The sequence below is a fragment of the Pestalotiopsis fici genome (assembly GCF_000516985.1).
Source record: "Pestalotiopsis fici W106-1 unplaced genomic scaffold PFICI_Scf_2, whole genome shotgun sequence".
In the NCBI taxonomy this organism is placed as follows: domain Eukaryota; kingdom Fungi; phylum Ascomycota; class Sordariomycetes; order Amphisphaeriales; family Sporocadaceae; genus Pestalotiopsis; species Pestalotiopsis fici.
Genome location: NW_006917092.1, coordinates 5,017,804 through 5,045,649, shown reverse-complemented (window position 1 = coordinate 5,045,649; position 27,846 = coordinate 5,017,804). Strand labels below are relative to the sequence as shown.

General features: G+C 49.0%; 9 protein-coding genes across 9 annotated transcripts; 3 read left to right on the top strand and 6 right to left on the bottom strand.

Annotated features, from left to right (window-relative positions):
- Window positions 1-695: 695 nt before the first annotated feature.
- PFICI_03715 (uncharacterized protein) lies at window positions 696-5,404 on the bottom strand (the record flags this gene model as incomplete). Its single annotated transcript, XM_007832296.1, has 10 exons — window positions 696-865; window positions 926-1,034; window positions 1,092-1,202; window positions 1,257-1,655; window positions 1,760-2,034; window positions 2,177-2,615; window positions 2,758-2,874; window positions 2,926-3,063; window positions 3,124-3,138; window positions 3,194-5,404. 10 exons carry the CDS (start codon window positions 5,402-5,404, stop codon window positions 696-698), a joined length of 3,984 nt encoding a protein of 1,327 aa, XP_007830487.1.
- Window positions 5,405-8,498: 3,094 nt separating this feature from the next.
- Window positions 8,499-9,731, bottom strand: PFICI_03714 (uncharacterized protein; the record flags this gene model as incomplete). Its single annotated transcript, XM_007832295.1, has 3 exons — window positions 8,499-9,009; window positions 9,135-9,173; window positions 9,232-9,731. The coding sequence occupies 3 exons, from the start codon at window positions 9,729-9,731 to the stop codon at window positions 8,499-8,501; spliced, it is 1,050 nt and encodes a 349-aa protein (XP_007830486.1).
- A 749-nt stretch (window positions 9,732-10,480) lies between these two features.
- Window positions 10,481-11,846, bottom strand: PFICI_03713 (uncharacterized protein; the record flags this gene model as incomplete). The annotated part of the gene is made up of 2 exons (XM_007832294.1): window positions 10,481-10,798; window positions 10,896-11,846. The coding sequence occupies 2 exons, from the start codon at window positions 11,844-11,846 to the stop codon at window positions 10,481-10,483; spliced, it is 1,269 nt and encodes a 422-aa protein (XP_007830485.1).
- A 2,149-nt stretch (window positions 11,847-13,995) lies between these two features.
- On the top strand, window positions 13,996-14,619 carry PFICI_03712 (uncharacterized protein; the record flags this gene model as incomplete). The annotated part of the gene is made up of 1 exon (XM_007832293.1): window positions 13,996-14,619. One exon carries the CDS (start codon window positions 13,996-13,998, stop codon window positions 14,617-14,619), a length of 624 nt encoding a protein of 207 aa, XP_007830484.1.
- Window positions 14,620-15,121: 502 nt separating this feature from the next.
- Window positions 15,122-16,589, top strand: PFICI_03711 (uncharacterized protein; the record flags this gene model as incomplete). The annotated part of the gene is made up of 2 exons (XM_007832292.1): window positions 15,122-15,292; window positions 15,354-16,589. 2 exons carry the CDS (start codon window positions 15,122-15,124, stop codon window positions 16,587-16,589), a joined length of 1,407 nt encoding a protein of 468 aa, XP_007830483.1.
- Window positions 16,590-17,729: 1,140 nt separating this feature from the next.
- PFICI_03710 (uncharacterized protein) lies at window positions 17,730-19,005 on the top strand (the record flags this gene model as incomplete). The annotated part of the gene is made up of 4 exons (XM_007832291.1): window positions 17,730-18,126; window positions 18,200-18,424; window positions 18,508-18,606; window positions 18,743-19,005. 4 exons carry the CDS (start codon window positions 17,730-17,732, stop codon window positions 19,003-19,005), a joined length of 984 nt encoding a protein of 327 aa, XP_007830482.1.
- Window positions 19,006-19,655: 650 nt separating this feature from the next.
- On the bottom strand, window positions 19,656-22,262 carry PFICI_03709 (uncharacterized protein; the record flags this gene model as incomplete). The annotated part of the gene is made up of 8 exons (XM_007832290.1): window positions 19,656-19,982; window positions 20,033-20,178; window positions 20,231-20,493; window positions 20,543-20,697; window positions 20,748-21,438; window positions 21,501-21,688; window positions 21,816-21,850; window positions 21,911-22,262. The coding sequence occupies 8 exons, from the start codon at window positions 22,260-22,262 to the stop codon at window positions 19,656-19,658; spliced, it is 2,157 nt and encodes a 718-aa protein (XP_007830481.1).
- An 892-nt stretch (window positions 22,263-23,154) lies between these two features.
- On the bottom strand, window positions 23,155-24,057 carry PFICI_03708 (uncharacterized protein; the record flags this gene model as incomplete). The annotated part of the gene is made up of 1 exon (XM_007832289.1): window positions 23,155-24,057. The coding sequence occupies one exon, from the start codon at window positions 24,055-24,057 to the stop codon at window positions 23,155-23,157; it is 903 nt and encodes a 300-aa protein (XP_007830480.1).
- Window positions 24,058-25,300: 1,243 nt separating this feature from the next.
- On the bottom strand, window positions 25,301-26,269 carry PFICI_03707 (uncharacterized protein; the record flags this gene model as incomplete). Its single annotated transcript, XM_007832288.1, has 1 exon — window positions 25,301-26,269. One exon carries the CDS (start codon window positions 26,267-26,269, stop codon window positions 25,301-25,303), a length of 969 nt encoding a protein of 322 aa, XP_007830479.1.
- Window positions 26,270-27,846: the final 1,577 nt, after the last annotated feature.

Below are 27,846 nucleotides of genomic sequence, written 5' to 3'. Positions count from 1 at the left end.
ACCTTTAAGTACTATTTTTCATATCCGACATATAATGACATATGGCTTCAATATGGAGCTAGGCACTTGTGCGCACAGAGCTGGGCTCTTCGAAATGATTCACCACTTTCGGAGGTCTTGCTCTGGTATCTCGACTGCGGCTTTTCTCTTGGGCATATCTTCGTATTATTATTTGACCTGCACTGGAGTCGGAATCGCCCTGTGTTTAATTTGAAAAAATCAATTGGTGTTTTTAATGGAACGCTTTGATATCCAACGTGCATGTTTTGCAAAAGAAAGACTGGCCGGGATATTTTAGGTTCTGAAAGACCGCCTCCGTACCGCGGATGGTATCCTTATAAACAGCCTAGTCTCAAGTGGTTGGATTGAAGAAGTCGCCTTCGCGAACGCCAACAGCAGTTTTGAAATTTGTGTCCAGCGCTTCAACTAGCATACAACAATAAAGTTGGTTCGGCCTCGACGCGAATTAGCGACGTCATACGTTTTGCAAGGTTTAATCCTGTCATTTGCTTGAAGATACGTGGCTCAGTAATGCAATGTCAACAGGCAAGGTCTACGGCAAAGGTCATGCTCACTAGGCATAGTGCTAATATTGTAGCTAGTCTAGCACAGAATGCAGTCCAATCATCATCCATTCAAATCAGTTTGTTCATCCTGTATCTTGAGCGATATATAGACATCAGGCAGTGTCAGACTCATAGTCCCTTTTCGAGATCGGACTTTGACTTCCTTGCAAAAGCAATTTTCAACATCAAGTTCTCGTATGATGTACCGATCTTTTGCGCAACTTGGAGAATGACCCTCCTTAGTCCATCATGAGCAGCGTAGAGCATCAGTGGCCCTATGACGCCAGCTGCAACACAAACTATGCTTCAAATCAGTTTCTCTTTTCTTTGTTTTCTCGGGATGCTTTTGAATAACTCACATAAGATCGGGTAAATCCATCCCGGCTCGTACTCTAGCTGCCCATCGGCGCTGTGCTGGAAGTCCACTATATTCAGGGCAAAAAGTGATGTGAGAAAAGACAAAGGTGTCTAAGTGAGTCTGTAAGCATAGTTTCCCAACTCTGAGTTTCTTGTTTTATTACTCACGAAAATGACTGTGACAATTGTGAATGCCATAAGAGTCTTTCCCTGGCTGGCAGCTTCCCTAGTCTGCTTTCTAGACTCCTCGGCGAGCTCAAGATTCATTAGATCGTTAACCTAAGAAGCGTTAGCACTATGTGAGCTGTAAAATGAACAGTATTTCATATTTACAGCTTGATGGATGGAATGGGATGTATCAATCATCTCAGTGACCTTTTCATATACCGCGCCAGGTCCACGGGAGTTGCTGCTTCTCAAGTCCTTATCAACGAAGCGTTCCCAGACATTCTGCTGTTGCTTGACGAGCCCTTTGAGAATTGTGAGTTCTTCTAGGATGTCCTTCACCTCGTCTAGTAGTTCTGCAGTCGTTTGTATTGCTCTGGAATGCGCGGCGTCGTTTTGAAGGGCACTCTCATGGGTCTCGTGCTTCGTCGGCTGCGTTCGTTTATCGATTCCTCGGAGTCTGTCAATAGCTTGAGGCAATAGACTCCCGACCTTGCTATCATTGATCTTTTGCTCATCCGCCATTCTCTGCTTGAAGTCGTCAAAAAGACTCTTTCGGCTCGCAGCCTGTGCCAAGTTTAAGTCAGCATCCTTTGCTCTACTCTATAAGGCCAGTCTCCCCGATAAAACAAGTGGTTCTTAACGATCCTCTTGCGATAGGGTAGACTCACAACTTGATTCAGCCTCTCGCCAAATAGCATTAGTACAGACTTGGATGCTGCACTCGTATCCTGCCAATCGTTGTTTTCTCTGAATAAACGGTTCCAGGTCAAGTCTTCAATGAAATCGACGCAGAACTCGATGAGTAATTGACTCATATTTTTGACGGAAAGAGGCTGCGCAGGTGCTGGATTGTTCAGCTTTGCCTCCCGCATCTGTTGAAACATAGTCTCCAGGATATAATCACGAACTCCGTCTCCACTATGTGTAGAGGTCACAACGGTATCTATGTAGAATTAATCAGACTGGGGTTTGGTCATCTTATTTGATTCTTCAATTCAAGAGGCATGGGCGATATGATTGAAGAGAAGCCGTGGAGGAATAAAGAGAAAACGACATCATAAGCCGCCACAACGTAAGATACGTACCTTCGTCGATGATGCAAAGCCATAACTGGCCAACAACAAGGTATGGCCACTTTTTATAGTTATCAGGAACCCCGTCGCCATTCCTAATCTGCCTATTCCTAGGCGTTTTGCCTTCCTGTTGCTTGTCGTGTAGAAAACATCGGGTGATGACCTGATTCTCGTTCCGTCTGTCTATATCTCCAAAATTGTAGTAGAACTCATCTAGAGACATCGCTGCCTGGCTCATACTGGGCTCAGGCGGGTTGACGCGGTTGGATGACTTTCGGTTTCTCCTTTCCTCGTCGTTGACCTCGGATCTTGGCTCAATGTCATTGCTGTGTCGCGTGGCTGCATTTGTGCCGCCCGTCTCGCGTGCATTGTTATCGCGACTTGGCGTCTCGTGCTCTGTAGTCTCACCAAAGCTCTTTCTCTCGCAGTAGGCGAGTGTGACGTAAGGCAACTATTATGTTAGTCGAGCTTTTAGTACAGGAGATTCTACCTACACGAATTATCACTCTCTCCTGTGAGCCTGGAACATACTATCAATCTATGCTTTGGGATAAAGTGAGGCTAGGGCAAGGTTTTGATTTACCATTCTGTACCTTACCGCTGTCAGTATTCAGGGTGGTGTTTGCAGACTTGTTCTTTGATGTCCCCTTGGAGTCTACTGCGGTTTTGGTTGCAGTTGATGCTCGAAGACGTCCTGGTACACCTGCTTTCTGTGGAGATGTCAGAGGCAAAGTATGGACGCTTCTTAACAGTTTACTGACCAGGCACATAGCGTTCACGCGTGTTGTCCCTGAAGTGCCCATCATCGGTTGGTGCCAGCTGCTCCAGAGGAAGTTCTTTAGTGAAAACCAATCTTGCTGAGATCTGCTCTTGTCCTTGTAAACTCTCATTGCGAGGTCCTGATATTGGTTGTCAGCAGTGCAAGCTGTAGATACCCAACAGATAGTACATCATATTACCTCCATCCACATCATCTAAAATAGGCATTGGTCAGCTCTGAAGACAGTCGAGTTCTCAAACGTTCCATACCTTGTTCGCGGGAAGATGGATCCATCTCATCAAAAGTTTATCTAGCCTATATTCCATCTCACTTGCTGCCTTTCTGGCTCTATTCATGATCTTCTCTGGTCCACCTGCCGCCTCGTTGGCACTTGCGTAGATGACGTCGTGAACAGCACGGGAGCGCCTAAGCAGCTCCATCCCCTTGTCATACTCGTAGAAATCCAAAATGATCGCTGTCGATTCCCTTGCCTCCTGCTCGTCATGGGCTTTCTCCAACGACGGTATTCGATATGTAGTGTCTGGAATGTTCGCCACACTGGGAGGGTCATACAGCATTTCTCTTATTTGCTCGTATTCAAGAATCTTTTCAAGTTCTAGGGAACGTTCGTCGCGGCCGGAAGTCGTTTGTTGTAATATTTTAGGTCGTCGTGGATACGACTCTGGTGGATACAACATCACTGAGCCATCATTATGCATTCGATTCCACCAGATCTCATCTAGCCAGTCTGGGCGTGTTTGTTCTGGGACCGAGATATAATCGTATATTCGCCTTGCCTTTTCCATATCATCCAACGGGTTGCTCGATATCGGGTTTCTCAGGAGCGACCAGACCAGACTTGTTTTTCCAAAGTATGTGCACCACTGCAATGGTGTCTCAGGCTTTAGCCAATATAGATTGTCTTTGAGATATTGATCTTTGAGATATTGATCTTTGAGATATTGATCTTTGAGCTCTTGGTTTATCCGTGACTGATGTTCGGACCGGCCTTGTTGGCTCCACATCAGCTCATATAGTTTGTGATCAAGTGCATCAGGACTCATCAATTCCACAAGTTGATGTAGCATCTCAAGTCTGCTTACCAGCACCATGGCATATATCATTTCCTCGAGGCGTACATAGTCCGAGATTATGGATGCGAACTTTTTGATCTCGTCTGAATTTGACGCTTGAGATGGGTCCCAGGACCGAATGTAGAACTGCACAAACATATACCAAGGACTCCTGTCCAGTGGATCCTGCGCAACTTCCATCCCCTTTCGTAGTTTCAAGAATTTCTTCGCAATTCCTGCATGGCCATTCAGGCAGGCGAGATGTAGTGCCGTGTAACCTCTATAGTCCTGAGCAACGATGCTCGCATGTTCTTTGTCCACAAGAAGGTGTACTGCATATTCATCTCCCATTTCGCTGGCGGCGTACAGAAGCGTCTGCTTCCAGTCATCTCCAAGTTCATCGGAATTTGATGGTATCTTGTCGGATAATAGCCTCAAGATGCTAGCTCTTCTCTTAGCATCTTTGTTCAACATCGCACTGTAAAATGCATTCTCGCCAGAACCATTTGCCTCATAAAACCTGGACGGGTCCTTTGGGTGTTTCTTATAGTGATAAGAGATGATGTGGCTCATCATTTCCTTGTCACCATATCTTGCCGCCAAAATAAGCGGTGTGTCTCCATCACTGTCTGCAACATCGATGTCTGCACCGCCTGCCAGAAGCTTCTCAACAACGACGGAAGAGGACCATTGACATGCAATAGTGAGGGCCGTTGACTTGTGATTGTTGGCAAAGTTTACAGCTAAGTCCCCGTCGTGATCAGCTGGATCCTTGTGGTGATCAGTTGAGTCCTTTTCGCGATCAAATGAATGCTTGTCGTGATCAAGGAAGCGCTGAACGAGGCCCTCAGTGCCTGTCTCTTTGCTTCTGCATGCTAGCATCAGCGCCGTATTTTCCCTTGCATCGCGTGATTTTATGCTGGCTTTTGCATCTAGAAGGATTTTGACGACTTCATAGGTTGCAAAGCGGCAGGCTAGATGGAGTGTCGTCCCGAATCCAAAGCCAACGTCCATATTGACGTTGGCACCCTTATGGAGACATCCTTTTACATTTTCTTCATCTTCTGACAGAATCGCGGCGATCAAGCTGTTGCCTAAAGACGCAATTGAAGCCGATCTTGATGTAATTTGGCTTGCTGTCTCTTCAGGCGGGTTGGGAACAAGGCCTTGGTTCGGGTCGGAGGAAACTCCAGCGGCTGGGTATTTGATTTTTGTAGATAAGGACATGTTCCTCGCAGAACTTTGCGGCTCTTGTGAAGTTGAAGCGATCGCCCGGAGACTGTCACTCATTCCTTCGTCATCGTGAGGAGGATGTTTATCGTCTGATGTCGTCAGAGTCTCCGTAAGAATTGCGGAATCGGCCGCCGGGCTGGAGAGGCCGGCCGCTGTAGAACTTTGTTCAGCCATATCGATGATCTCAACGTCTGCGTCCGGGCGCTGTATGGCTCTCTTTGCTTATGTCCAAGACCAATGAAAGATTATCTGCGATGGGTGAGATGTTGAAGAGTACTTGCGCGCAGAATTGGGGCGTGAGAAACAGTACAAATTATACCCATCGCTTGACTTGTGCTAGGTAGATATTCGATATTTTATATGATATAGAACATTGCAGAATTGCAACATGATATCCACGAGATATATCGCTGCCTCATACAACAATCAAAAGATTGATCATCGATCAGGACGAGTTCTACCATTCCACAGAGGCAGGGTTCTTCCACCGAATGTTGGCATGGGTGGATCGCTTCATTGCGAGCTGAAAAGATGGTCGCCGATTGGAGGAATCCGGCTGCATGCTCATACAGTCAATGAATGCAGCAAGCCCAATGCAGCTGAAATGAACTTCTGTAGTTCTCGCCTATTTGAATGCTGATACTCTATCGGCTCTGAGACAATACTCCGATATATTGGTCACACTGCAGCGTGCAACCCCTCTGTTGGGCACCTAGCTGAAGGGCAGGGGACGCCACAAGTAATAGACCTGCAGATGGAACCGTAATAGGACCACCGACTAATGGGCCATTGATGTTACATATCGCCTGCGCCTTGCAGGCAGTCCGTGTGAGTGATCATTTTTCTTATATGTCGAGTAAATAAAAAACAAAGGGCAACTTGTTGATAAGCTCTGTAGTGGGGGCGTGGCATGGGTAAGCGCGGGATGGGTGATACCGCCGCCCATGTATGTGCATCGCTTTGAAAGCTGCATCGTTGCACTGGGTAGCCGTAGAAGAGAAGCTTCTAAATTTCCCCGATTGTTGATAACTCTACCATCGAACAGCTTTTAGTGCCGCCGTCATACGAATTATTTGCACCGAAACTGGAACGTAAATGTATATATACTATTATTATTTCTCTGGTACTATTCGGATGCAACAATGAGTCTAAAGGTCAAAGGGCCTTTGAGTATTGCAGATGAACCATTGGACGGGCGCCTTCAGACATGGGATAGTGAGTCTATGCAAGAGACAGTAAGCGACTTCTGTTGAGTATCCATAATTGCACTGATTTCCTCGAGCTGAAACGCAGGAAAGGCCAACAATGGATGGAAATATGATATATCACCACGTGAATCCACATTTGCCAAATGCGGCTCGGTTCGTGTAGGGCCAGCGCCTGGGTGGAAAGTAGCGGTTACTTCACGGAAATAACGGGTAACGAAGATTTGGATGGAACCGATTATGTAACTAGCTACAGGCCACGAGACTGATGGTGATAAGGCGTTAGTGATCCTCTCAATCTGGATATGGCAAAACGTAGGTAGCAAAAGTTGATGTAGGAATTAGGCGGAAAGCTTGTAGCAGCCGTGGGGGAAGTTAGGTACTATGTAGTACCTAGCGTGGGTGCCTAGCACCTAACAGGTCGCGAAACCAACCACGCGCTTATTCCTATTGTCGTTTCTGGAATTGCTGCTATGAAGATATTCGCGCGAGTCTCTTGATGCCAACACAAATAAAGAAATTTAGTGAACCAAGCAGATGCACCTCTGGGAAATCGTGGTGAGGTACTGATTGACGAGTATATACTACCTAAGTACTTGGTGACTGACTGGGTCAGGATAACTCAAAATATGTACAGCTATGCAGAGTGCAGAATCCATTATAACTTGGATTAAAGGTAACTTCCAAATCTTCGGGGGCCAAGTTTTGTGCCTCCGCTATCCAACTCAATAGCCAGTCGTAGGCCGAGGTCGCGATGACAGCCTTCTCCTTACCTAGGTAGTCATCGCTTTGTTTTGCTTCGCCACAATTCCTGCACTACATTGAGTGGCTCTTATTTAATGCGATGTCTAAAGATTGGAGCAAACGGGTTATACCTGATTAATTCGTCTAACGATAATAGCGATAGCTCGAGTAGCTCTGATAAGGAAGCGCTATACACCAAGTCCGAACAAGATAGTTTCGCCCTGCGAGGCGAGCGCCTCCCTTCGCATCGCACGCTGGCCAAGGACGGCATATAGCGATGTGTTCTGGCTGGCATACGTAGGCATCTAAAGTTCGCAGAGTCCAAAGTTTTGGAAGAATCTTGAAAGCTCACGGCTAATGAGTTTTTATCGTTTGCGTAAACATGAAACGCTCGTCTCGTCATGGGTGGCAAGATCCCCCGAAGCATGATCCATACTGCATCTGGTACCTCGATATAGCGACAGAGGAGTCATATGCGAGGCTGGTAAAAACGTACCCTGATTTGCGTTGTCAAGTCGGACGAGCTTGTGCTGTCGCTATATACACTGAGCTTTACAAATCCCTAGAGCTCCTGCCGGACGTATACATCGCGGAAGAGCACAATCTTTATGGCGAGTCCAATTCATTATGTCATCATGAATGAATACGAAAATAATGTCGAGCTCGATTCTCCACGTGTCGCTTTTTTGAACGACGACGACACCACCGTGCGACCCGGCCTAGATCTGAAAGAATCACCCAAAAGACCATCGCTAGGACAGTGGTCTGCCATCAAGACAGGATGTCACCTGAAGGTTGCCACACTACTCAGCTACTTTGCGGCACATTAACAGACCAGAAAAGACCAGTTGATTCTGGATGCGGTAAACTCTTTTGTCTGATTCCCTTCTTAATCATCCTTTGGACCCTCTCGTTTCCCCCAACCACTCATATTAGTAGAGGTGATCCCAAGCCCATTCGTCGCCGCCGTCCACACCAAGTTCATCATCCCCTTGGCTCCGCTCCTGCAGAGCTGATATGGGAACGGTGATGCGCCTTGAAATATCGAGACAGAGCAAGTTCTGACACTCTTGTACGTTTTGATCCCTCGAGTAGCGATGATATTTACCATCTGTTGTGAACAAATTGGAGCGTGCGGCGCCACGTTGGCTTTCTCCGACATTTAGGTTTCTTGTATAGAATATGCATAACGATGAGACTATGTGCGTTTGTGATATTGAGGAGAGATATCCGACGACCACCAACTATGATTTGAGCCTCCCAGTTAGATTTAGGTACCAACCACAATTGCTCTTTTCTCAATTTGATCCATCCGAAGCCTAGAGCTGACGCAGAAATTCAAGCAGTTTCTGAGCACCAATCTTCCATTGCACGTCATTTTGAACGTGATGTCCAGCACCAGGGACAAAAGCCAGTCGAACGCCTTTTCCAGAATTATCCCTTTCTCCGTCGCCACCCAACAACTGAACCTTTTCGAGGGAAGCATCGATTCGCTTCTCTACAGCCATCTCTTCTACGGCCTCGCGATAGGTTGCTGCAGACTTCTGCTGTACCTCTTTTGTCATCATCTTGTCGCCGGTACCTGCCATGATCAAAATCCTGTCGCCCTTTCCCCACCCAGCGATGTTGCTCACGAGCTTCTTGGCGTCAATAAAGGGCAAAAGCATCCCCAAGGGCCAAAGGAAGCTTTCGTAGCGGTTGAGATGTCGCTGGAACTCAAGGAGCTTTGTATCAGGGTACTCTGGACTGAAGAAGGCCTGTCTAGTTAGGAACGGATGGGAAAGGGGTGAATTCGAATGCCAGCCGTGGAATATCATCCGGAGACTGAACCTATTTTGCCTCTTAGCGTATTGTACCAATATCTCGGCGAACAATCAAGCTAAAGAAATTGGGAAGGACGTATGGAGAAATGCCCACAAGGAGAAGCGCCATTTTGGACAGGATGGCTCACTTACCAGGGATCGAAACGCCACCAGTTGTAATAGACATGATACCTAATCATCTGTCAGTGAACAGAAGCCATGTGCCAATCAAGACGCGTGTGATACGCACGAGCCTGTACCGGGAACTGCTCCAAGCAACCCAAGGCCCTTGACCTTGACATCGCCCTCGTTGACGATAAATTGGCTGAGGCCGCCCCCGCTGGAGTGCCCAACGAGGACCACCTCGCTCCCTTCCATCCTCTCCACGGCCTTGATTCCCGCCACCAAGTCGTCTCCGAGCATGCGCTTCGTAGTTGCATACATCATGCGGAAGAAGGAAGGGTGCCAACTCTCCCCGTGGCCCCTCGTCGACACGGCATACGAGGTGATTCCTCGTTCCTGGAGGTACTTCATATAAGGTATCCAGACCCAGGCACTGCCCATACCACCGTGCGCAAATACAATGGGTGTCTTTGAGATGGGCTCTGACGGCTTGGCGGAGAGAAGCTCAATGTCTCCGCCCGCCGTCTTGATAAACGTTCTCTCTATGCCGTTGGGCAACGAGGATGGAGGACCACTTGGCCTCGTCCAGTGCAGCCATTGATAGCTTAGATAAAAGTTGATGCCCATGATCGTTGGGAACAATGTGTGAGAGACTTCGCTTCGTAGACGTCTATCAGATTTGTAAAATAATGGATCAAAAGAAGGATATAGAACAGCAAAATGTCTATTTCAGTCCAAGGGGACCATGCCCTATAATATTCAAATACCTTGCTATCTTAAAGACGTCTACGTTGCACACGGAGCAATCCGGCCAAGGTGACTCATTGAATGAATTTCCATTGCAGCACGGGAAAATTAGGGACAGGCCATTGAGCTGAACCGCCAGTGAAAAGTCTAAAACTTTGGCAATTCAGCCCTCGTTTTCGCCAGCCGCAGCTCATGCCTAGTGCTACCAGTACCTGTGAGCTGGGGAGCTCGTGCATGGTCGGAACACCACGACCAAAAACTCCAGGTGATCACTTCAGGGCAGCATTAAGTGCGGTCGCATTTGAGTGCAAGTCTGGATGTATTGAATACCAGCCGTGACGTATATGAAAAGAGTTGTAGAAGGCATGCGAAACTGAGTGAAACCCTGAAAACACGACTGATAATGGCCGTTTTGATTTGGCACCTCAACAGGCTAATAGGTTCACTGATCAGGGCCCCGCCACAGCACATGCCTGGAACATGACATGCTTTGCCAAGGTTCTGTGTGTATAGGTATATATAAAAGATTGTGGTCAATTCACCAAGTAAAGACTTGGTCTCAAAGCATGGTTACATCTAGGCGTTGATTGTCTGCTAGCAGACCTCTATCAGATGCTTGTGCAAACCCATCAGATCTGCCTGACAACGCCAACCTTGTTCCATGCGTCACGAACGATCTGACTGTCAGCTGATCCGAAAAGTTCCTCAGCTACCTCAACAGTGACATCCGCAAACTGCAGGAATTTACACAGCGGCGGAATGCGACCTGATCTCATCGTGTTCCACCAAATCTGCCCGGCTTTCTCGTAGGAATTGCCACCAAACTTTGTGGCCACAAGGTAGAAAGCCCGGTTGGGAATACCAGAGTATATGTGCACTCCACCATGATCAGTATTCTCATCGAGCTCTTTGTATTGCTGGAAGTTATCCGGCTGGGGATCTTTGCCCTGTTGCGTATATGTCAGTTCGAGTTATTAAATAACCAAGCGCGCTAATTGTTGGGAACTGTAATGTTGCTTGCTTTTTTCTCTCTTGACAACTTACCAAACGTGGGTCATCGTAAGCGGTACCCGGATTCTTCATACTACGAAGAGCAACCCCTTTCGTCCCAGGCATCAAGCATTCTTCACCGATCAACCAATCGGCCTGCTCCGCCGTCACGCCCTCGGAAAGTTGCTTGGCCATGATTCCAAAAACATCAGAGACGTGCTCGTTGAGAGCACCGCTCTGCCCAAGGTAGGCCAGGGGGCTAGTCTTCTCAGTCACTGCGTGCGTGATCTCGTGGCCAATGACGTCCACCGCCTTGGTAAAGTTCCACAACAACTCCCCGCCGTCGCCAAAGACCATCTGTTGCTGCTGGGGAAACCAGCCGGCGTTCTGGTAGTGATTGCCATAGTGGACCGACGAGTTGACCACCATGTTGTGGTTGTCGATCGACATCCAGTTGAACTTGTCCCTGTACATGGCAAGGACCGTGCCGACATTATCAAAGGCCTCATTGACGGCCTCGTCATCCACGGGCTGCTCCCCTTCGGCACGCACTTGGGTTCCAGGCAGCTTTGTTCCATTTCCAGCATCATAGACGTTTCTATGAAACGTACCGGTAGCTTTCTGCTGCCTAGCCCGGCCGATGCCCAGAAACCCTTGATTGGAAGTCTGCTGGTCGATAAAGTCCTGCTGCGACAGCTGATAGTGAGCTATAGTGTCCCGGATATGCTGCAGATCGCGCCGAGCATTGGCGCGGGTCAAGTCGTCGACGGCACTGGAGTTGGCAATGTGCTCGAGAAGTTGCTCGGGAACAATGGACTGATGTTCTCCGTGTCCCAAGTTGTAATTGGAACGACTGAGAGAGCGCGACTTTCGAGTGTCCAGTAGATTTTTCTGGACGAGCAAGGTATTCTGGGCGGCTTCACGGACATGCTGAGGGTTGTGCGATGCCTCTGCAATGCTTTGGAGAAGGTAAGGGGGGACGACGCTGCAGATGTGGCTACACATTTTGTCAGGTGATTGCTGCAAATGGTGCAAAATGTAATGTTTTGAAGAAGGTGTTTTTGCTGGTTTGGCTTTGTTTCAAAGATGTATATGAATGAGAGCGGAATGCTTGATGCATGATTCTGAGAGGGCATTGGGGGAACCTGGGAGGACCTTTATAGACAATCTTCCAATCCCAGAATGGCCTTTCCGACACAAATCAAATGTATTACTTAGTCTCTCATGGACTACATCCCCGAACCATGGTCGCCATCAATCACAGCCTTATTGAACAGTATTCCTATCTATTTTGATAGTCTAAGTTTAGTTTTAAGTTCTTCTTGCCGTTAACTACCGAAGAGAAAATACCGGCCTCGGAAACCTCCGTGCTTGATCACAAGCCCGGAGAGCCAATACTTCAATTTCAACACCATAGTATCGGCCGAGGCAGTGTCATGGCAGCGCACTATCCTACACATCCGTAGGCGTATAGTTTCTAGTTGGTGGTCGTTTCTCAACGATGGCGGCCATGCTTTCTTGCCAATTATCGTATAATGGCAAGTGTGCTGCTCCGTGACAATTATGCTCCCATCTTCTGGGCTCTGCTTCGATGCCGAATACAATGTCTACGCTGATGGTTTAGCGAAAGAGAACTCCAGCTCGTGCGCGGTGAGAGCAGAGTATAGATGTCATTTCGACTATGTCTATATCGATGGTGCATGGTGTGCTAGTGTGGTACGGACGCGTATTGCCAGCTGCTCGACGAAACATGTTTGCTTAGATGATTCGCTGTCGTTCTGTTGTTTGTTATGCGCCGGCGAACAATACTTTGCCACCAAGTCCCTAGATAAGGGAACGTTTGATAGTCAGGCGTAGTAGTGGGAATCTATACAAGGCTGAGTCGCAACTGGCTTTGAACTGTTGCCGGACGTTGGCATACCGACATGCACGATCTTTTCAGCTTCCTCACTAGCGCTGATTCGCCAAACCCTGCCAGTCTGTCAACGTTTTCTAATGGATTAGATTGCAGTCAGCCTTTTAGAGAATAATGGAAAAGTATTTCTTGTGACATTCCTTCTATCTTACACTAGAAGTACGGGAACTAAGAGTATATTCAGTTCAACTAAAAAGGCTCTGGCTACGTGGATGCAGTGAAGCAAGCAAAAAATGCACACCACCCGCTTGCCTCTGATTGCCCACTAGAAATACCCGTCAAGCCGGAAGGTTCCGGGATCTGATGCTTTTATCCGGTAATATGAGAGTTGTGCCTATTACTTTAAAAGTCAACTTTTCCACATGTTGTTGCCATTTATTTCAATTGATAGGCCTTGATGCTGGACGCTAAGTGTTGAGCTGTCAGCTACCTGTTTGTCTCGTGCCAAGTCTAACGCCTCAAAACGAGGCGCCCTAACAACCTGACTGCATTCAAATTTTAACTCAAGCCACGAAGAAACGTTACGACTGACCGATCAAGATGGCGGTGGTATTGACGAGCTTGGGGTATCTCAATAATCTCAAAGTCACAGAAGTGTCAAACACAGTCGCTTTCCTTTCGCAATGTCCTTGTAGGCATTGAATACACTATCAAACCCCGGTGAATGATCCCTTGAGAATGATTTTTTCAGATCACTGGATAGAAACTAGAGACACGCATCGCAGTTGTACGATACCACCCTTTACACATGCAATTGTCAGGGCGCCGATTTCAACTACAAGGTAGGCACTGTAACTTGAACAGCGACCACTTTTCTAGTATCGTCAGTTTTGCCGTTCCCCCTAAATTTCTGCGTTACGCATTATGGGCAATGAATCTGGCAATCAGGTCCATCTCGTCTTGAAAGACCAGGTGTATCTACGGCTACATACCTAGTAATGACGGATGCTAGACGCGTTGGTGTACTACTTTGATTGTGTATATATGGCCGGCCGTAGTAGTGGTGAATTGAGATTCAGGGTCCAATTTAGTGGAGTCAAGCTCGGACCAATGCTGATTGGCTCAGTGTAGTTTCCAGTTGCAGTGGTTGGCTGGGGGCTCTTAGCACAAAAATTGCTTTGCCATAAGGAACGTTGAGGGTGTCGGCGATTGAATGAACAATCTCTGGTGCCCAACTTCCCTGCTTTCGTCTCCAAGTTCGAGCAGACTGCATGCAATCAGTGGCTTCTCTTGCCCAACATGGCCACAAATGAGACTCTTGCTTCTAGTCTCAGCTTCATGACTGATGCCGCTCATCTCATTGCACAAACGGCTCCAGAGACTTCGGCATATCTCATGAGCCAGCGCAACGGCCTCATGTTCCACAGCGACCTCCAGCAAACAGATGCGCAACGACAGCGGGTCTGCGGCTCGTGTGGCCATATAATGGTCTTGGGATCGGGTGACCTTTTGAAGGTGGAAAGTGATAAGACACTTCGTGCAAAGCGTAGTCGTCGCAGACGAGAGGACAAACCACCCAGCTCTTCCGAAGGCACAAAACACAAGATTTTGACATGTGCGAATTGTGGCAGCTATACCGATATCAACGTGCCAGCTGCTCCCAGCCTCTTGCGAAATCGCATCAAGCTGAGACAGGCGGCAAGAAAGAAGACAGAGCCACCAAAGAGAGAAAATCTGCCAGTCACCCATTTTCCACCGCCAGTTATTACGGAACCTACCAGCAACGCGGTATCGGCAAACGCAAGCAGCAAAAAGAGAGCAAAGAATCGAAAGCAAGGACTGCAAGCGCTTCTTCAACAGTCGCAGTCGTCGTCCGCCAAGAGTGGGTTTGGTTTGAGCTTGACAGATTTCATGAAGAAATAAGCCGCCCGTAATGAGGTAACCTAGTCCTTTAATGAGGCCGCGGAATGCTTGGAGTACCAACTACTGTCCGGACTGCCCGTTCGAGCATTTCCCAGGATGAGTCATTGAGCCAAGGAGATCCGAAAATTCCTGGAGAGATTTTTTCAAAACGCAGAATGATTTTACTCATCGGCCACAATGAAGAAGCATAGATGAGTAAGCAAGCTGGGCACGAAGTACAGGAATATTCTCGAACCGGCTCAGAGACTTCATTGCCAGTCGGCGGCAGTCTGGCCAAGAGAGAGCGGATCGGCTTAGTGATTTCAGCGGCTTCGTCATAGGCGGTACCCAGGCGCGTTGCCCCGCTAATGCGCCTGACCCCTCCATTTTGAGTGTTCCCTGCCCCTCCAAAATTTTTATCGGCGACCAGCGACAAGGCCCAAAACCCCGCGACAGCATCCAAGTTTGCGACAACTTCAAGAACAACATTTACACAGTCGCAACTACTCATAGAAGATTCAAAATGTCCACCAACGGAGAACAAGCTCCCCTCGAGGGCGCTTCTGCACCCGAATTCTTCGAGTCCATCGGCAAGAAGGCCGATCAGCTGAATGGCACCAACGGCCAGGACGATGAGGCCGAGCCCAAGGCGGTCGAACAGATCGAGTCGCTGTGCATGAACTGCCACGAGCAGGTATGTTGCTCTACTTGATCCTATCTTTTGGCTTATTACAGGCTAACCTCGATTGACGCAGGGCGTTACGAGAATGATGCTCACCATGATCCCCTACTTCCGCGAAGTCATCGTCATGTCCTTCTCTTGCGACAAGTGTGGCTTCTCAAACTCCGAAATCCAGGCCGCTGGAGTCATTCAGACCCGAGGTACCCGATACGAGCTCCGACTCACCGATATGGCAGACTTTGAGCGCCAAGTTGTCAAGTCTGACTCGGCGGTCGTCAAGTTCATCGAGCTTGACGTCGAGGTTCCCGCCGGCCGCGGTCAACTTACAAATGTCGAGGGTCTTCTTACAACCATCATCGACGACTTGGAGCTTGGCCAGGAGGCCCGCAAAGAGCAAGCACCAGAGATCTACCCCAAGGTTGCAGAGATCATTGCCAAGGGCCGTTCCATGCTCGCTGGAGAGTCGTTCCCTTTCAGAGTCTCGGTGGATGATCCCGCCGGCAACTCGTGGATCTCACCGGATATGAAGGACGGTGTGGGCAAGTGGGCCAAGAGAGATTATATTCGCACCCCAGAGCAGAATGAAGCACTCGGTCTTGGACACGTCGAGTCCGTCATTGATGCCACACAGACTACAGCCGAGGAGGACATTATTCCCGATCAGGTTTATGCCTTCCCCGCAACGTGCCCAGGCTGCATGAAGCCCTGCTCTACAAACATGAAGATGGTTGATATTCCTCACTTCAAGGCTGTCGTTCTCATGTCCACAGTCTGCGACGAGTGTGGATACCGTTCCAACGATGTCAAGACTGGTGGAGAAATCCCCGACCTTGGAAAGAAGATTAGTCTGAAGGTCGAGTCCAATGTCGACTTGGCTCGTGATATCTTGAAGAGCGAGAGCTGTGCCCTCGAATGCCCAGAACTTCAACTCCAGGTCAACCCTGGTACTCTGGGAGGTCGCTTCACCACTGTCGAAGGCCTCCTGACTCAGGTCCGAAATGACTTGCACAGCCAGATCTTTGAGGCCGGCGATGGCGGCGATTCTTTGGCCCCTACCGAGAAGTCGAGGTGGACAGAGTTCTTTGAGGGACTGGACGCTGCTATCAAGGGCGACAAGAAGTTCACAATCATTTTGACCGATCCCCTTGCCTCAAGTTATGTCCAAAAGTTGGTGGACCCTGATCAGGAGGACCCCCAGATGACAGTTGAGGAGTACCAAAGGACAGACGAGGAAGAGGAGGACCTCGGACTCAAGGACATGAAGGTCGAGGGCTACGAGGAGGAGCACCAGACTAACGGTACCTCATGATGATGACATTTGGTTGAGCGGCATGAATCAAAAGTTTGGGATGTGAATTTCAGAGCATATAGATACCTGGTTAGACTTGAATGTGGATCGTTCATTTGCTTGAGATGAATTTTGTATACAGCGAGCGAGATCAAGCCACAGGCACTCCAAATACGATGGTCATTACTCACAATCAGCAATAATCAGACTGTCCTGCCGCCTCGTCAACTTGGATCCGTAAGTTGGGGCTGGACATGAGGACTCATGGCTCGGATAGGTGGATTTTTATAAAATTTCCAACTGATAGGATATCACTACTTGGCAGCCTGCGAATGATATCAGTTTGTATAGAGATCTGGGGCAAATTTCAGGCGTGGCGATCAAAGTCACTGCAGGTGAAATTGAACTGTTTCACAGCCAAGAATATCGGCCTACCAACCATTCATCGGGCTCTTAATGGAGTCCCTCATGATGAGCCATCTAGCTCAACAGAAGCAAACAAATCTTTGAGGATTGTCATTTGTCAAGTAAGTATGATTGGATTACATTGCTTTTATTGTGTTTGGATTATAATATTTGAGCTTGGCGTGGCTTTTTCAGACTGTACTAAGAGATGAGATTGCCGCAAACACGACATCTTGACTAATTTCAGGTCCTTGCCGTCTCTTTCTTTTCAATTCTTCTTTTTGCTTTGCATTGCCTTCTAACATGGACCGAGCTCCCTTTCTCATTTGAGTCGATCACTCTAGAGAATACGAAATCGTGGCATTTTCTCTCTTTATAATATTTGATCAATAATGTAGGCGCTCAAGCACGATTCGACGCGGCTTTCCCCGCCAAGGCAATGCTTTAGTATAAAGTCGTACCGTAAAAGCTTTATCCACCAACGAAAGACGAGATCGAACATGACCCCATGATAGCTGCCAAGAAAGTCCGCTTGTTCGAATGCCGGCAACCCCCCTGCTACCCCATACTTTGCCCCAGATTTTATATTCTCCGTACCCCAAATGGATCTGCATCCTCCGAGAGCTGAGATCCAAGCCTCGGGAGGGATAGTCTAGACCATAGGTGAGAAAGAGGTATAAATATACGATATTCAATACTTCAAGTCTGGATGCATAGTGGTGAAAACCAAAGACTAGTTGAAACCTAGGAACAACTATGGCATTTAAAACATTCCTGACGCTCTTTGCCAGTGCTACGGCCGTCCTGGCTGCAAGCCGCACCACAGCACCATCGGGCTGCTTGCACGTCGCCAAGTCGGGGGGCACCTACACGACATTCCAGGCGGCCGTCAATGCCCTGTCGACATCTTCGACGGCGGACCAGTGCATCTTTATCGACCAGGGCACGTACACGGAGCAGGTCTACATTCCCGCCCGCTCGGCCAAGCTGACCGTCTACGGCTACACCACGGACACTACCGGCTATGCCAGCAACGGGGCCACCATTACCTACAACAACAATGCGGCCAGCGCTGGCAACAATGATGCAAGCGCCACTGTGCGTGTATGGTCTGACAACTTTAAAATGTACAATCTGAACATAATCAACTCATGTAAGTCCAAAATTCAAATGTCGTGCAGCGAATCCTATCCTGGCCGTCAACTTACACTCTGTGCGCGTGTCAGACGGCAAAGGATCCCAAGCTCTGGCCCTCAGCGCACAAAGCTCGGGCGGCTACTACGGCGTCTCACTCTACGGCTTCCAAGACACGCTTCTGGCCAACGAGGACCAGCAGTACTACAAGAAATGCCAGATTACTGGCGCGACCGACTTTATCTTTGGCCAGCGGGCTCAGGCCTGGTTCGAGGCTTGTGACATTCGTGTCAGGAACGGAGGATACTACATCACTGGTAGGTCAAAATGCCATGCAACCTCCTTCCCCAAGAACCGTTTGATTCCAGGGCCCAGTGAGCTGACGTGATATTCAATTCAGCCAATGGTCGTGATTCTAGTAGCAACCCGTCGTACTACCTCTTCAACAACTGCAACATTGCTGCTGCCTCTGGCGAGTCAGTGTCAAGCCGCACGTATTGTAAGTACTCGAAGCATTTATACACTAACTTTGACTTGATAAGTGTTCGCCGATTTGATTTATTTATTTTTTCTTTTTCTGCCTTAACACTAGAAACTGGCATGTTTAATAGTAAGCTAACCTATTATCGCGTCAGACCTGGGACGACCATGGCGAACCTATGCCCGCGTCGTCTTCCAGAACACGGCTATGAGCTCAGTCGTTCGTACTGAAGGGTGGACCGTGTGGGATTCGAGCACCGATACTTCGACCGTCTACTATGCCGAGTACAACAACTCTGGCGATGGTGCTACCGGGCCCCGGGTCAGCTGGGCCAAGACTCTCTCGTCGGCCGTGTCCATCTCGACTGTCCTGGGCAGCTCATACTCCAGCCAAGGATGGTATGATTCGACGTTTTAAGTGGATTTACTTGTTCTTGGCAGCTTCATGGCGGCGACAGTCTTTCACTTCGTGCATATAATTGTGACTCTTTAGGCAGTTGTCAGGACTTGGATATAAAGGGACAATCGGGACTGTATCGGACCCATCTATTTAAGTAGCCCAGGTGATCCACTTCCCACTTGAGATCCAAGTCTCAGCTTTGTACTTTACGTACCCCTACCTATATAATATCATGTCGTACCTGACTACTTCTGAATCCGATTGTCGTGATACAAGGCCTTAATTATTAAAGGTCAAATGGATAAAATATAAGTTATAAATGTTAGATAATAAATTCTAAAATCCATACATGAAAGTCTTAAGCACACTATTTAGCATGAAAATATTTAAATAAATATATAAGGTTTCCCGGGGATTAATCAAGGCCATCCAGATAAGCGTGCCCTTTGTTGAGAACAGAAGTGCAAAATATAAATTAATATATTATATGATTAATACTTATATTGGCCTAATTCAAATTCTTAAGGAAAAGCACCATTTTGTTTAACACTTAGCGATTGATAATAGTAGCAAAGATTTAATTAAGTTAAAAATGTGTTTGTTCCCTGCCATTTCTATGTTTTACTAGGACCCTTATGGGCCTCGCAGGGCATTCGATGCTGCTGTATCTATACCTCTAATTCCAATCGTTTCTGTACCAACCTCAAGATCCAGTTCTTCGCTCCTACCTTGTCTTCGTACTGTGTCAGGGTCTCATTCACGGAGTCTTGCAGACTCATGGCCATCTTCTTGGCATACTTGAGTCCCCCAGTAGCCTTGATATCGTCCAGCGCAAGCTTGCGAATATGAAACGGAAGGTCAACGGTCGACTTTCGCTGCTGTAGAATGCTCATCAAGCGGCCGCGTTGTGGTGTCTTTGAACCAAGGGCATGAATGAGCGGCAGGGAAAGTTTCCCTTCGCCGATATCTTCAGCAAATCCCTTCTGCTGAGTGTACTGAGATCAATGGTCAGCCAACGCTTCGCAATTGACACCATTTGACCTACCTGGGCTGATTCGAGGTTCTGGTAATCATCACGCGCTTGAAAGAAACGACCCACGAGCTTCATGAGAAGACTGGTGTCGAGATCTTTATGTCTGGTAGCCTCAGAGCGCATTAACTCGGCCAAAAGGATAAACAAACCCCCAGTTTCTAGTGCAAGGTGCTTAGCATCGTTGGGTGATCAAGGATCGAAGATACCCACTTCCATCTACCATCACGAAGTATTCCTCCTCGGTGGGTATTTCCGTGTGAAAAGTCCAGTACAGCTCCATTCCCTGACCAATGTGACCTTCGATTATTCTTTCTATGAATATACGCACGGCGGCAGGAGAAAGAGACTCCGCCGCTTTCAGGGCTTTGAACATGAGAAGATTGGCCGAGTTGATAGTCTGGCTAATTCCGAAGACCGTATGGGTCGCAGGAAGTCCCCTCCTCAATGGAGAATTGTCTTCGATGTCATCCAGCCTGAAAGCAGATCAGTGATTGAAAATATCAACAAGGCTGTGAGACGAACATCAGCGAAGAGCTATGCAACAAGTTGACGATTTTACGAATGGTGGCAAGCGATCGTTCTGGAACTTGGTACCACATCTCGAGGCCGTCTATTACCGAATTCCTCACACCCTTCGAGGGCATTGACTCTAGGTAGTTCTGGGGTTGTAGGATCATCTGTGTCGCTATCAGTGAACTATAATACCAACCAGAAAGACTGTACTCACCTTTTCGTATTGTGTGAAGGATCGAGCCTGCGTAACTTGGGAGTGGATGAACTCAGGCGTCTCATCGGGCTGGCTCACTTGAGCAGTCAGGACTATGGGTGGGTAGTCTTCGGTATGATTGACGAGTCCTCGTGCGTCCAAGAATTTTTGCTCTTTGAAAATGAGATTGATCTTTCTCGCTATCTTATCAGCATTGTGCGAGATCGGGTTACTGAGACTATCGGTGGTGCTAGTCTCCCAATTGTCCGTATTTGCAGCCCGGAGAGCTGGGTATGCGTCTTTGCCACCAAGTTGGTAACGGGCCGTCGTCATGCTCCACGCGAAATTTCCTGCAGTAACATGGTCAAGTAGTTCCAGCCATTGCGATGTCTTGTCTGTAACATTGCCACTGACCAGAAATTCCTCTTTCGCCTTACAATACTTTTCTTCTCGAGCCAGGATTTCTTTCCGTAGCATCCGTCTACCCTCGACGGCGTCGACGGAATACCATCTCATGAAGAGAAATATAGCATTTGCTATCACGCCACTACCCCCATTCGCCTGGTGATTCTTCCACTCTTTCTCCCACGAAAAGTAGTCATTCACGAGGACCCAACCGTCATAGGCTGCTGAAGTGATGGCCGCGGTCTTCTCTACTTCATCGTCGTTCAAGGTGAAATCCATTGAAAAGCACAGAAGGCTCATGGTCCACCTGGAGTCAAGTATCAGCCGCAGCCTTGGTGTCAGAAGTTCGTGACTTGAATATAGACTTACGGGCATCCTGCATCAATCACGCGGAAGGTGAGATAGTCGTCGAGCTTGGTGAACTTCAACTCTCGGATCTGAACGAAAACATCTGACATTTCTTTCCACAGGCGAAGGCATTCTTTTCCCTTAACCTTGTCGATGTCCATAAGCTCCACAGCCATCTTGGCTTGCAGCTGGCGTCTTCTCACATTATCCTTGGTGGCTGCGCCAACTTCGTCACCTAAAGTGAGGCCCTGGGTGAGTTCTTTATTCGTCTCCCAAAGCTACTACAGTTGTCAGGTAAAATGTATGTGAAGGAACAGGCTAGCACGGATTTCTCACTCTGTCTTCGTCCTTGTTCTCGGCATATTCGATCACTGATAAATACAAAATTAGTTTGAATGACCCCTGCGAGTTCGGAGATGGGGTATTCCTACCATCGTCATGGATGTAGGCGTACTCAACCATATACGTAGTGAGCGCAAGTCTATCTGGTATAGCTTCACAGGCACACAGAGCCGTGAAGTTCCCGACAACTGGATTGATGCAGCCCACGGCATAGCTCGTATGGTTCTTGTTGCGGATAGAATCGGCCCGGGCTGTCGCGCTGGATCCGAAGAAGTCAACCTGACATTGCCATGAGCCCGCATCAGCAAGAATGGCGTCGCGATGGATCCGCGGCCTGAACCGACAAAAGTACTCAACTCCTTCGTAAGCAGAGCGTGGTAAAGGGATGGAATGCTGAATGAACGAGGTCGCGCCTGGCCTCGAGGATCTTGTACCAGCCATTTCAATGTTATCAACATGTAGAGTATGCCGGTCCAGGAAAGATCTGGGCCTTGGACATTTTATAACCCGAAGTCACCATACACAAGTCACATCGAGAATGACCTGTTCAAATTCAACAAACAATACTGAGAACGCCACAGCGGTTATACGAGGAACGATTTCAAAAGATATTTATACTAGCATGTTGAAACTTTGTTTAACGAGATGAAGATAATACGACAAGGATAGGTCTTCGGCCGTAGATGGCGATCCTGGCATGAAAATGAGGCAAACTGTTTCCGCCAATAGTTACATGATACGTTGGAGCATCGAGGCCGCCACTCAGAGTCCGTGTATGGATTGGAGAACGTGGGAACCGGAAGCCGAGTAGCCGATCAGCAGATGGGATATCCAAGACGCAGTCCACCTGTGAACTGTATTACCTGTAATTGTGAATTGTATTACCTGTAATCTGCTCGAAGACTCCTAGGGGAGGACCAGCGCGTAAAGTGGAGTAATACTGGATATCTGGTCATACTCGCATCGTACAGATGGTGTCGATCGTTTCACGTGCATTGCGCTAGTCGAATGGCTGCTCAGCTGCGGCGCAAGCGGGAAGAATGTCTCAAATCTTGTTGCCGTTTCTACGATAACTGGTAGCTAATCAAGGATCGCGAGCGCATGCAAGATCCATCAGATCGCAGTGCTTCCAATCTCGGCTACGGGCTGGGCCGAGCGAGATCCATCCTCTCAGAACCTCATGCATGGCAGGAGGTATCAAAGGAAAGCCCACGAACTCTAAGACATCATGGTGGATCCGCCTATAGCTTCACCGCCTCTTCTTTTTACCAAGCTGTCGTGCCACCTCTATAAATGAAACAAACACAGAATTTCCTACCGCGGCTCAATTTCGCTAGTGCTGGTAACATGCAATACCGGTAGTATCACCCAGCTCGGGGAACAAGACCGTCTTGGTCTTGGTCTTGAGGTCTACCGAGTAAACACCTCCTGCCAAGTCGGTCACGTAGGCCCTCTGCGTCCTCCGGTCAAGCGCCAGGCCAATCGTCTCGTGCAGGCGGGTAGCGAGGATCTCGCGCTTGGCACCCTGGAGCGAGTCGGATCCAATGTGCGCGCGGTTCAACGAGTTTCCCGAGGGCGGGTCGCCGCGGTCGGTCCAGTACAAGGTCTCGGCGTCCTCGTCGTACTCGAGGTCAATGCACTCGGGCAGCTTTTCAAAGACGACCTCGATGGCCGAAGGGTCGTCGACGCGGGCGCGGAAGATGCGGCCCTGGCCGCCCTTGGAGGGGCCCTTTTGCGTCCAGTAAAAGTAGCCCCGGGCCTCGTCGACGGCGATGCCGACGCACCACTTCAGCATGTCCTTGCGGTCCTCGTCGGTCGAGCCCGTCGACAGCAGCACCTCGACGTCTGTGCCGTCGAGGTTGCACCGCATCACCTTCATGCCCTCGCGGTCGCACCAGTACAGCTTCCGCGACTTGGCTGCCAGGGTGATTTGTTTTGGGGTGTAGACGCCGACGGTGCCCGTGGGCACAATAGTCTGGCGGCCCGAGCCGTCGAGGTTGGCGCGCTCAATGGAGCCGTCGTTGGACTTGAAGGTCGGGCCCATGTTGGTCCAGTACATGTGGCCGTGCCTGTGGTCAATGGCGATGCCGTCGGGCATGGTGCGCATGTTGCCCACCACGGTGCGCAGGTCGCTGCCGTCCGTGTTGCATGACATGATGCGGCCATTGTCTTGGTTGGGGAACTTGGACAGATCCGTGTCCAGAATGTAGAGACGCGGCAGTGCTATCGAACCCATGTTGACTGATATTGTTTATAAAAGTGAGAATAAATGTAACGTTGAAGTGATTTGGTATAATGCTGGTAATGTAGATGTGGTATATGGGGGTATCTGAATGGTCTAAAGTCTTATGCAAAGATATATACAGATGAAATCGCTTATTAGTTTATAGTGTATGCACAATGTGAATGGAGAGACGACGAGACAGTAGCGGCGTCCATGGCTTTTTAAAAGATGTCTCGAGGCCAAATGTCACGGCTAGATGCCGTCTGGGTCCTGAAGGACGGAGCCTCCGTTGAGGCAAAGTGACGGGCCATTTGCGGAGTTCATTCGGACTTAGCAAGACACGATGATGCGTGTGCGCGAGCCTTGAAGAGCGACGGCAATGACACAGCCACGTGAGGACAAGTACCTGCGTACTATCAAGAACAAAAACCTTGGTTGCTCTTGGTGATAGGGAAAAGGCGAGAAAGAGTAGGAAATTTCCCCCTAGTACCAGTTGTCGCATTATCGTCGCGATAAAATTGTGGCTCCCGAGACTCCGGAAAAGCAGAGCAAGAAAAAGGTGGGTCAGTGTCCCGGGGCTCTCCGACCCACCGCGGAATTCGATGCGCTCTTACGAACCAAAACTTCGGGGCTCCAGGGGGACATTGGATCTACGCGAGAAAAGACAAAGTGGAAAACTGTGGGAAAACTCCACATTTTCTATTCCCTGCCCCCCATACCTTCAGCATCTGGTCAGATCTCGCTCGCTACGTACCTACTCTATTTGCTTGCGCCAGCGCGGGTTTTCGAAAATGTCGCAATGCAGTACCTGGATGGTAATCTTTGAAACCAAATGATGTCAAGTTTCACCATGCAGCGGTGAGCTTCACGAAGTGGTATTCTTTCAGAGGAGACCATTGTGGTGTCAAATTTTATGCTTCATGCTGTGTGGACTTGTTATTATGGTTCCCCCTCCTGGACTCAGGGGAATCAGCCTAGACACGTGTGATAATCATGCCAGAATTGGGGCTCGATCATAGAATAGGCGGTGTTGTTGGTGGACAGTTCCGGATCATTCGTGATGGCTGCTCAAGTGATCTGTCGTCGCATAGTACTTGATCACACAGCGCCAGTAACTTCTCATGCCAAGGAGCAACTCGATTGAATGCGAATACGCGACACGTGAGAAACCATTCATTCACAATCAGTGTATTCAATTAATAAAGCAATTGACACGCTCGAAAATCTTCAATTATTATATAAAAATGTATAATGTCTAGTTCTTCTTTGCATTCTCTGCATAAGAATCCCAGTCCCTGCGCACGTTCAAGAGTCTGACCAGCTCCTCATCTCTCTGCTTAGTCAGGTCCTTGTATTCCCGTCCTGCGAGGGTATCCCAGGTTCCGTCAATGTACTTCTTCTTCAGCTCGTCGTTGACCACGGGGTCGGTGGGCGCCCACCAGGTCTGCAGGGGCCCCAGGAGATGGTTGGCAAAGTGCTCAATGCCGCGCTCTCCACCTCCGAGGTGCATGAGCAGACTGGGGCCCATGATTCCCCAGCGCAGACCGGGGCCGTACGAGACGGCGTCGTCAATGTCGCTGACGCTGCAGATGCCCTCTTGCAGCACGTACATGACCTCGCGGATCAGCGAGGCCTGCAGGCGGTTGGCCACGTGGCCGACGACCTCCTTCTTGACGTGAATGGCCTTCTTGCCCATGTTCTTGTAAAATTCCAGAGCCGCGTCAATGACCGACTGGTCAGTCTGCTTGCCGCCGACAACCTCGACCAGAGGCATCAAATGCGGTGGGTTGAAGGGATGGCCAATGACGAGTCTTTGGGGTCTGGATTCAGGCTTCATACCCTCTTGCATGGAAGAGCAGGTGAGACCGCTAGAGCTGGATGAGATGATGGCGTCTGGCTTCAGGTGGGTGGCCATGTCGTTGAGGAGCTTTTGCTTAAAGTCTAGGCGCTCGGGTCCGTTCTCCTGGACAAAGTCGACATCTCTCAGGGCTTCGGCCATGTCTGTTGTGAAAATGACATCCTCAGCCTTGGCGGAGGTGTTCTTAAGCAGGCCGATGGAAGACAGGACGGGTAGTGCATCTTGCACTTGTCTGCGCAGGGATGCCTCTGCTGCTGGGTTGATATCAAAGGCCTTGACCTTGAGGCCCTGGGCCACGAAGAGTGCTGACCAAGAGGCACCAATGGCACCACAGCCGATGATTGCGACGCTCTGGATGGCTGACATTTCTTCTATTTATTTGTGGTTTTATTTGTTGAGTATGTGATTTCGCTTATGATGATGAATGGCTTTGGGGTATCAAAACAAGTAAAAGGTCAAAAGACGAAATAGTACTGGCGGGTATAATAATTGCAGTTTGGACAATAATCATAGATAGATATATTCAATGGCGGAATGGGTGCCGGGCTTGATATATAGTGCGACTATGCTACGGAGCCTCTGGGCTGGTGGACATGTGTACGAGTATACCTATACGAGGGGTGCCCAGGAGCCACAATCCATACGGGGCTAATTGATTAGAGGTACAACTGGCCTCGGCGCGCGAGAGGTGCCCGTTGTTCATGCCCCCGGAGATATGAGGGGATGATCGCCTGAATGAAGCTTTTCACAACGGCGGAACCGCGATGCCCGGAAGAGCTCCGAACTTCTTGGGAGGGGATGACGTCGACCCACGTGGTGGTCGGGACTTGATGCACACGGTGGAAAAAAAATTTGGGGCTGAACAGGTACGTAGAGAAATTGATAGAACAACAAAAATTATGCTCATCTGGCATCAACCAGCCAAAAAACAAGACACAGGAATTTTACTGCTACGTACTAGGATCGCCACTAAAAAATATTTTAGCTTCACGACTCAGTTTCGCTGCTCGTCTCGACTTTACATTCGCCAGTGACGACCCTTTTTTAGCGGTGCATCCCTGCGGAATGACGCCAACTCTCGGTCAGCCAAGATCACCATTCTTCCAGAACATTTCTTCAGCCCTATGCAGTTTTGCAGCCAATTGTGTCTCCGCCGCGGGATGCAATTTACTAATCGGGACTAGCTTCTGCCACCTCCAGAGTCCACGGCGGAACGAATACCGCCACAAGTGGAGAGAGCACCTCGAGCACCAGGCACCTAATGCAGTGTGCAGCCAAACTACGGCGCCCCTCCCGCCTCGATAATGCTTCGACTCTCCCAACGGTCAGCCGCGTCCTCGACGGTTTCATCAGCTATCGGCCTTTTGGCAAAGCGAGAAAAATGCGCATAATCGGAAACCAAGATGTTTTTTGCTAGCCTTGGTCTGGACGATCCGGAAGAGATGCGGGTAGGTACCGTACCTGCGCATGTTCCCCTGCAGCACAGACAGGCGGCTCGAAAAGAACGCGCGATTTTGGCTGCCGTGGTGAGTAAATACTACCATCTGATCTATGCTTGAGCGGCTCGAGGTCCGATATTAGGTCGCAGTTAGACACCACTACTGCAGCTATTACAATCAAGCTCTCGCCGTGCGTACCTCTGTCATTTGTGGGACGCACTATCGAGATTCGAGGCCTCGGTGTCCCCTAAGAAATCTGTTTCATCTTGGCCTTGACCACTTCCATGAATATCTACCTCACTTTGGTACACTACTAATATCTCGCCCCCTCGGCCTTGACCGTCACCGCGAACGCGACTGGTTGGGCAACTGTGTTATTTCTCTACTCTGGACATTGTGATGCCTGCTGCCCAGTTCCGTGTTTATCGGGCCCGGTGGGTCCCTCGCCACATATGCAAGGCCCCGTAGCACCGGCCGAGAGCCTGTCACATTCGGAGAAGGAGG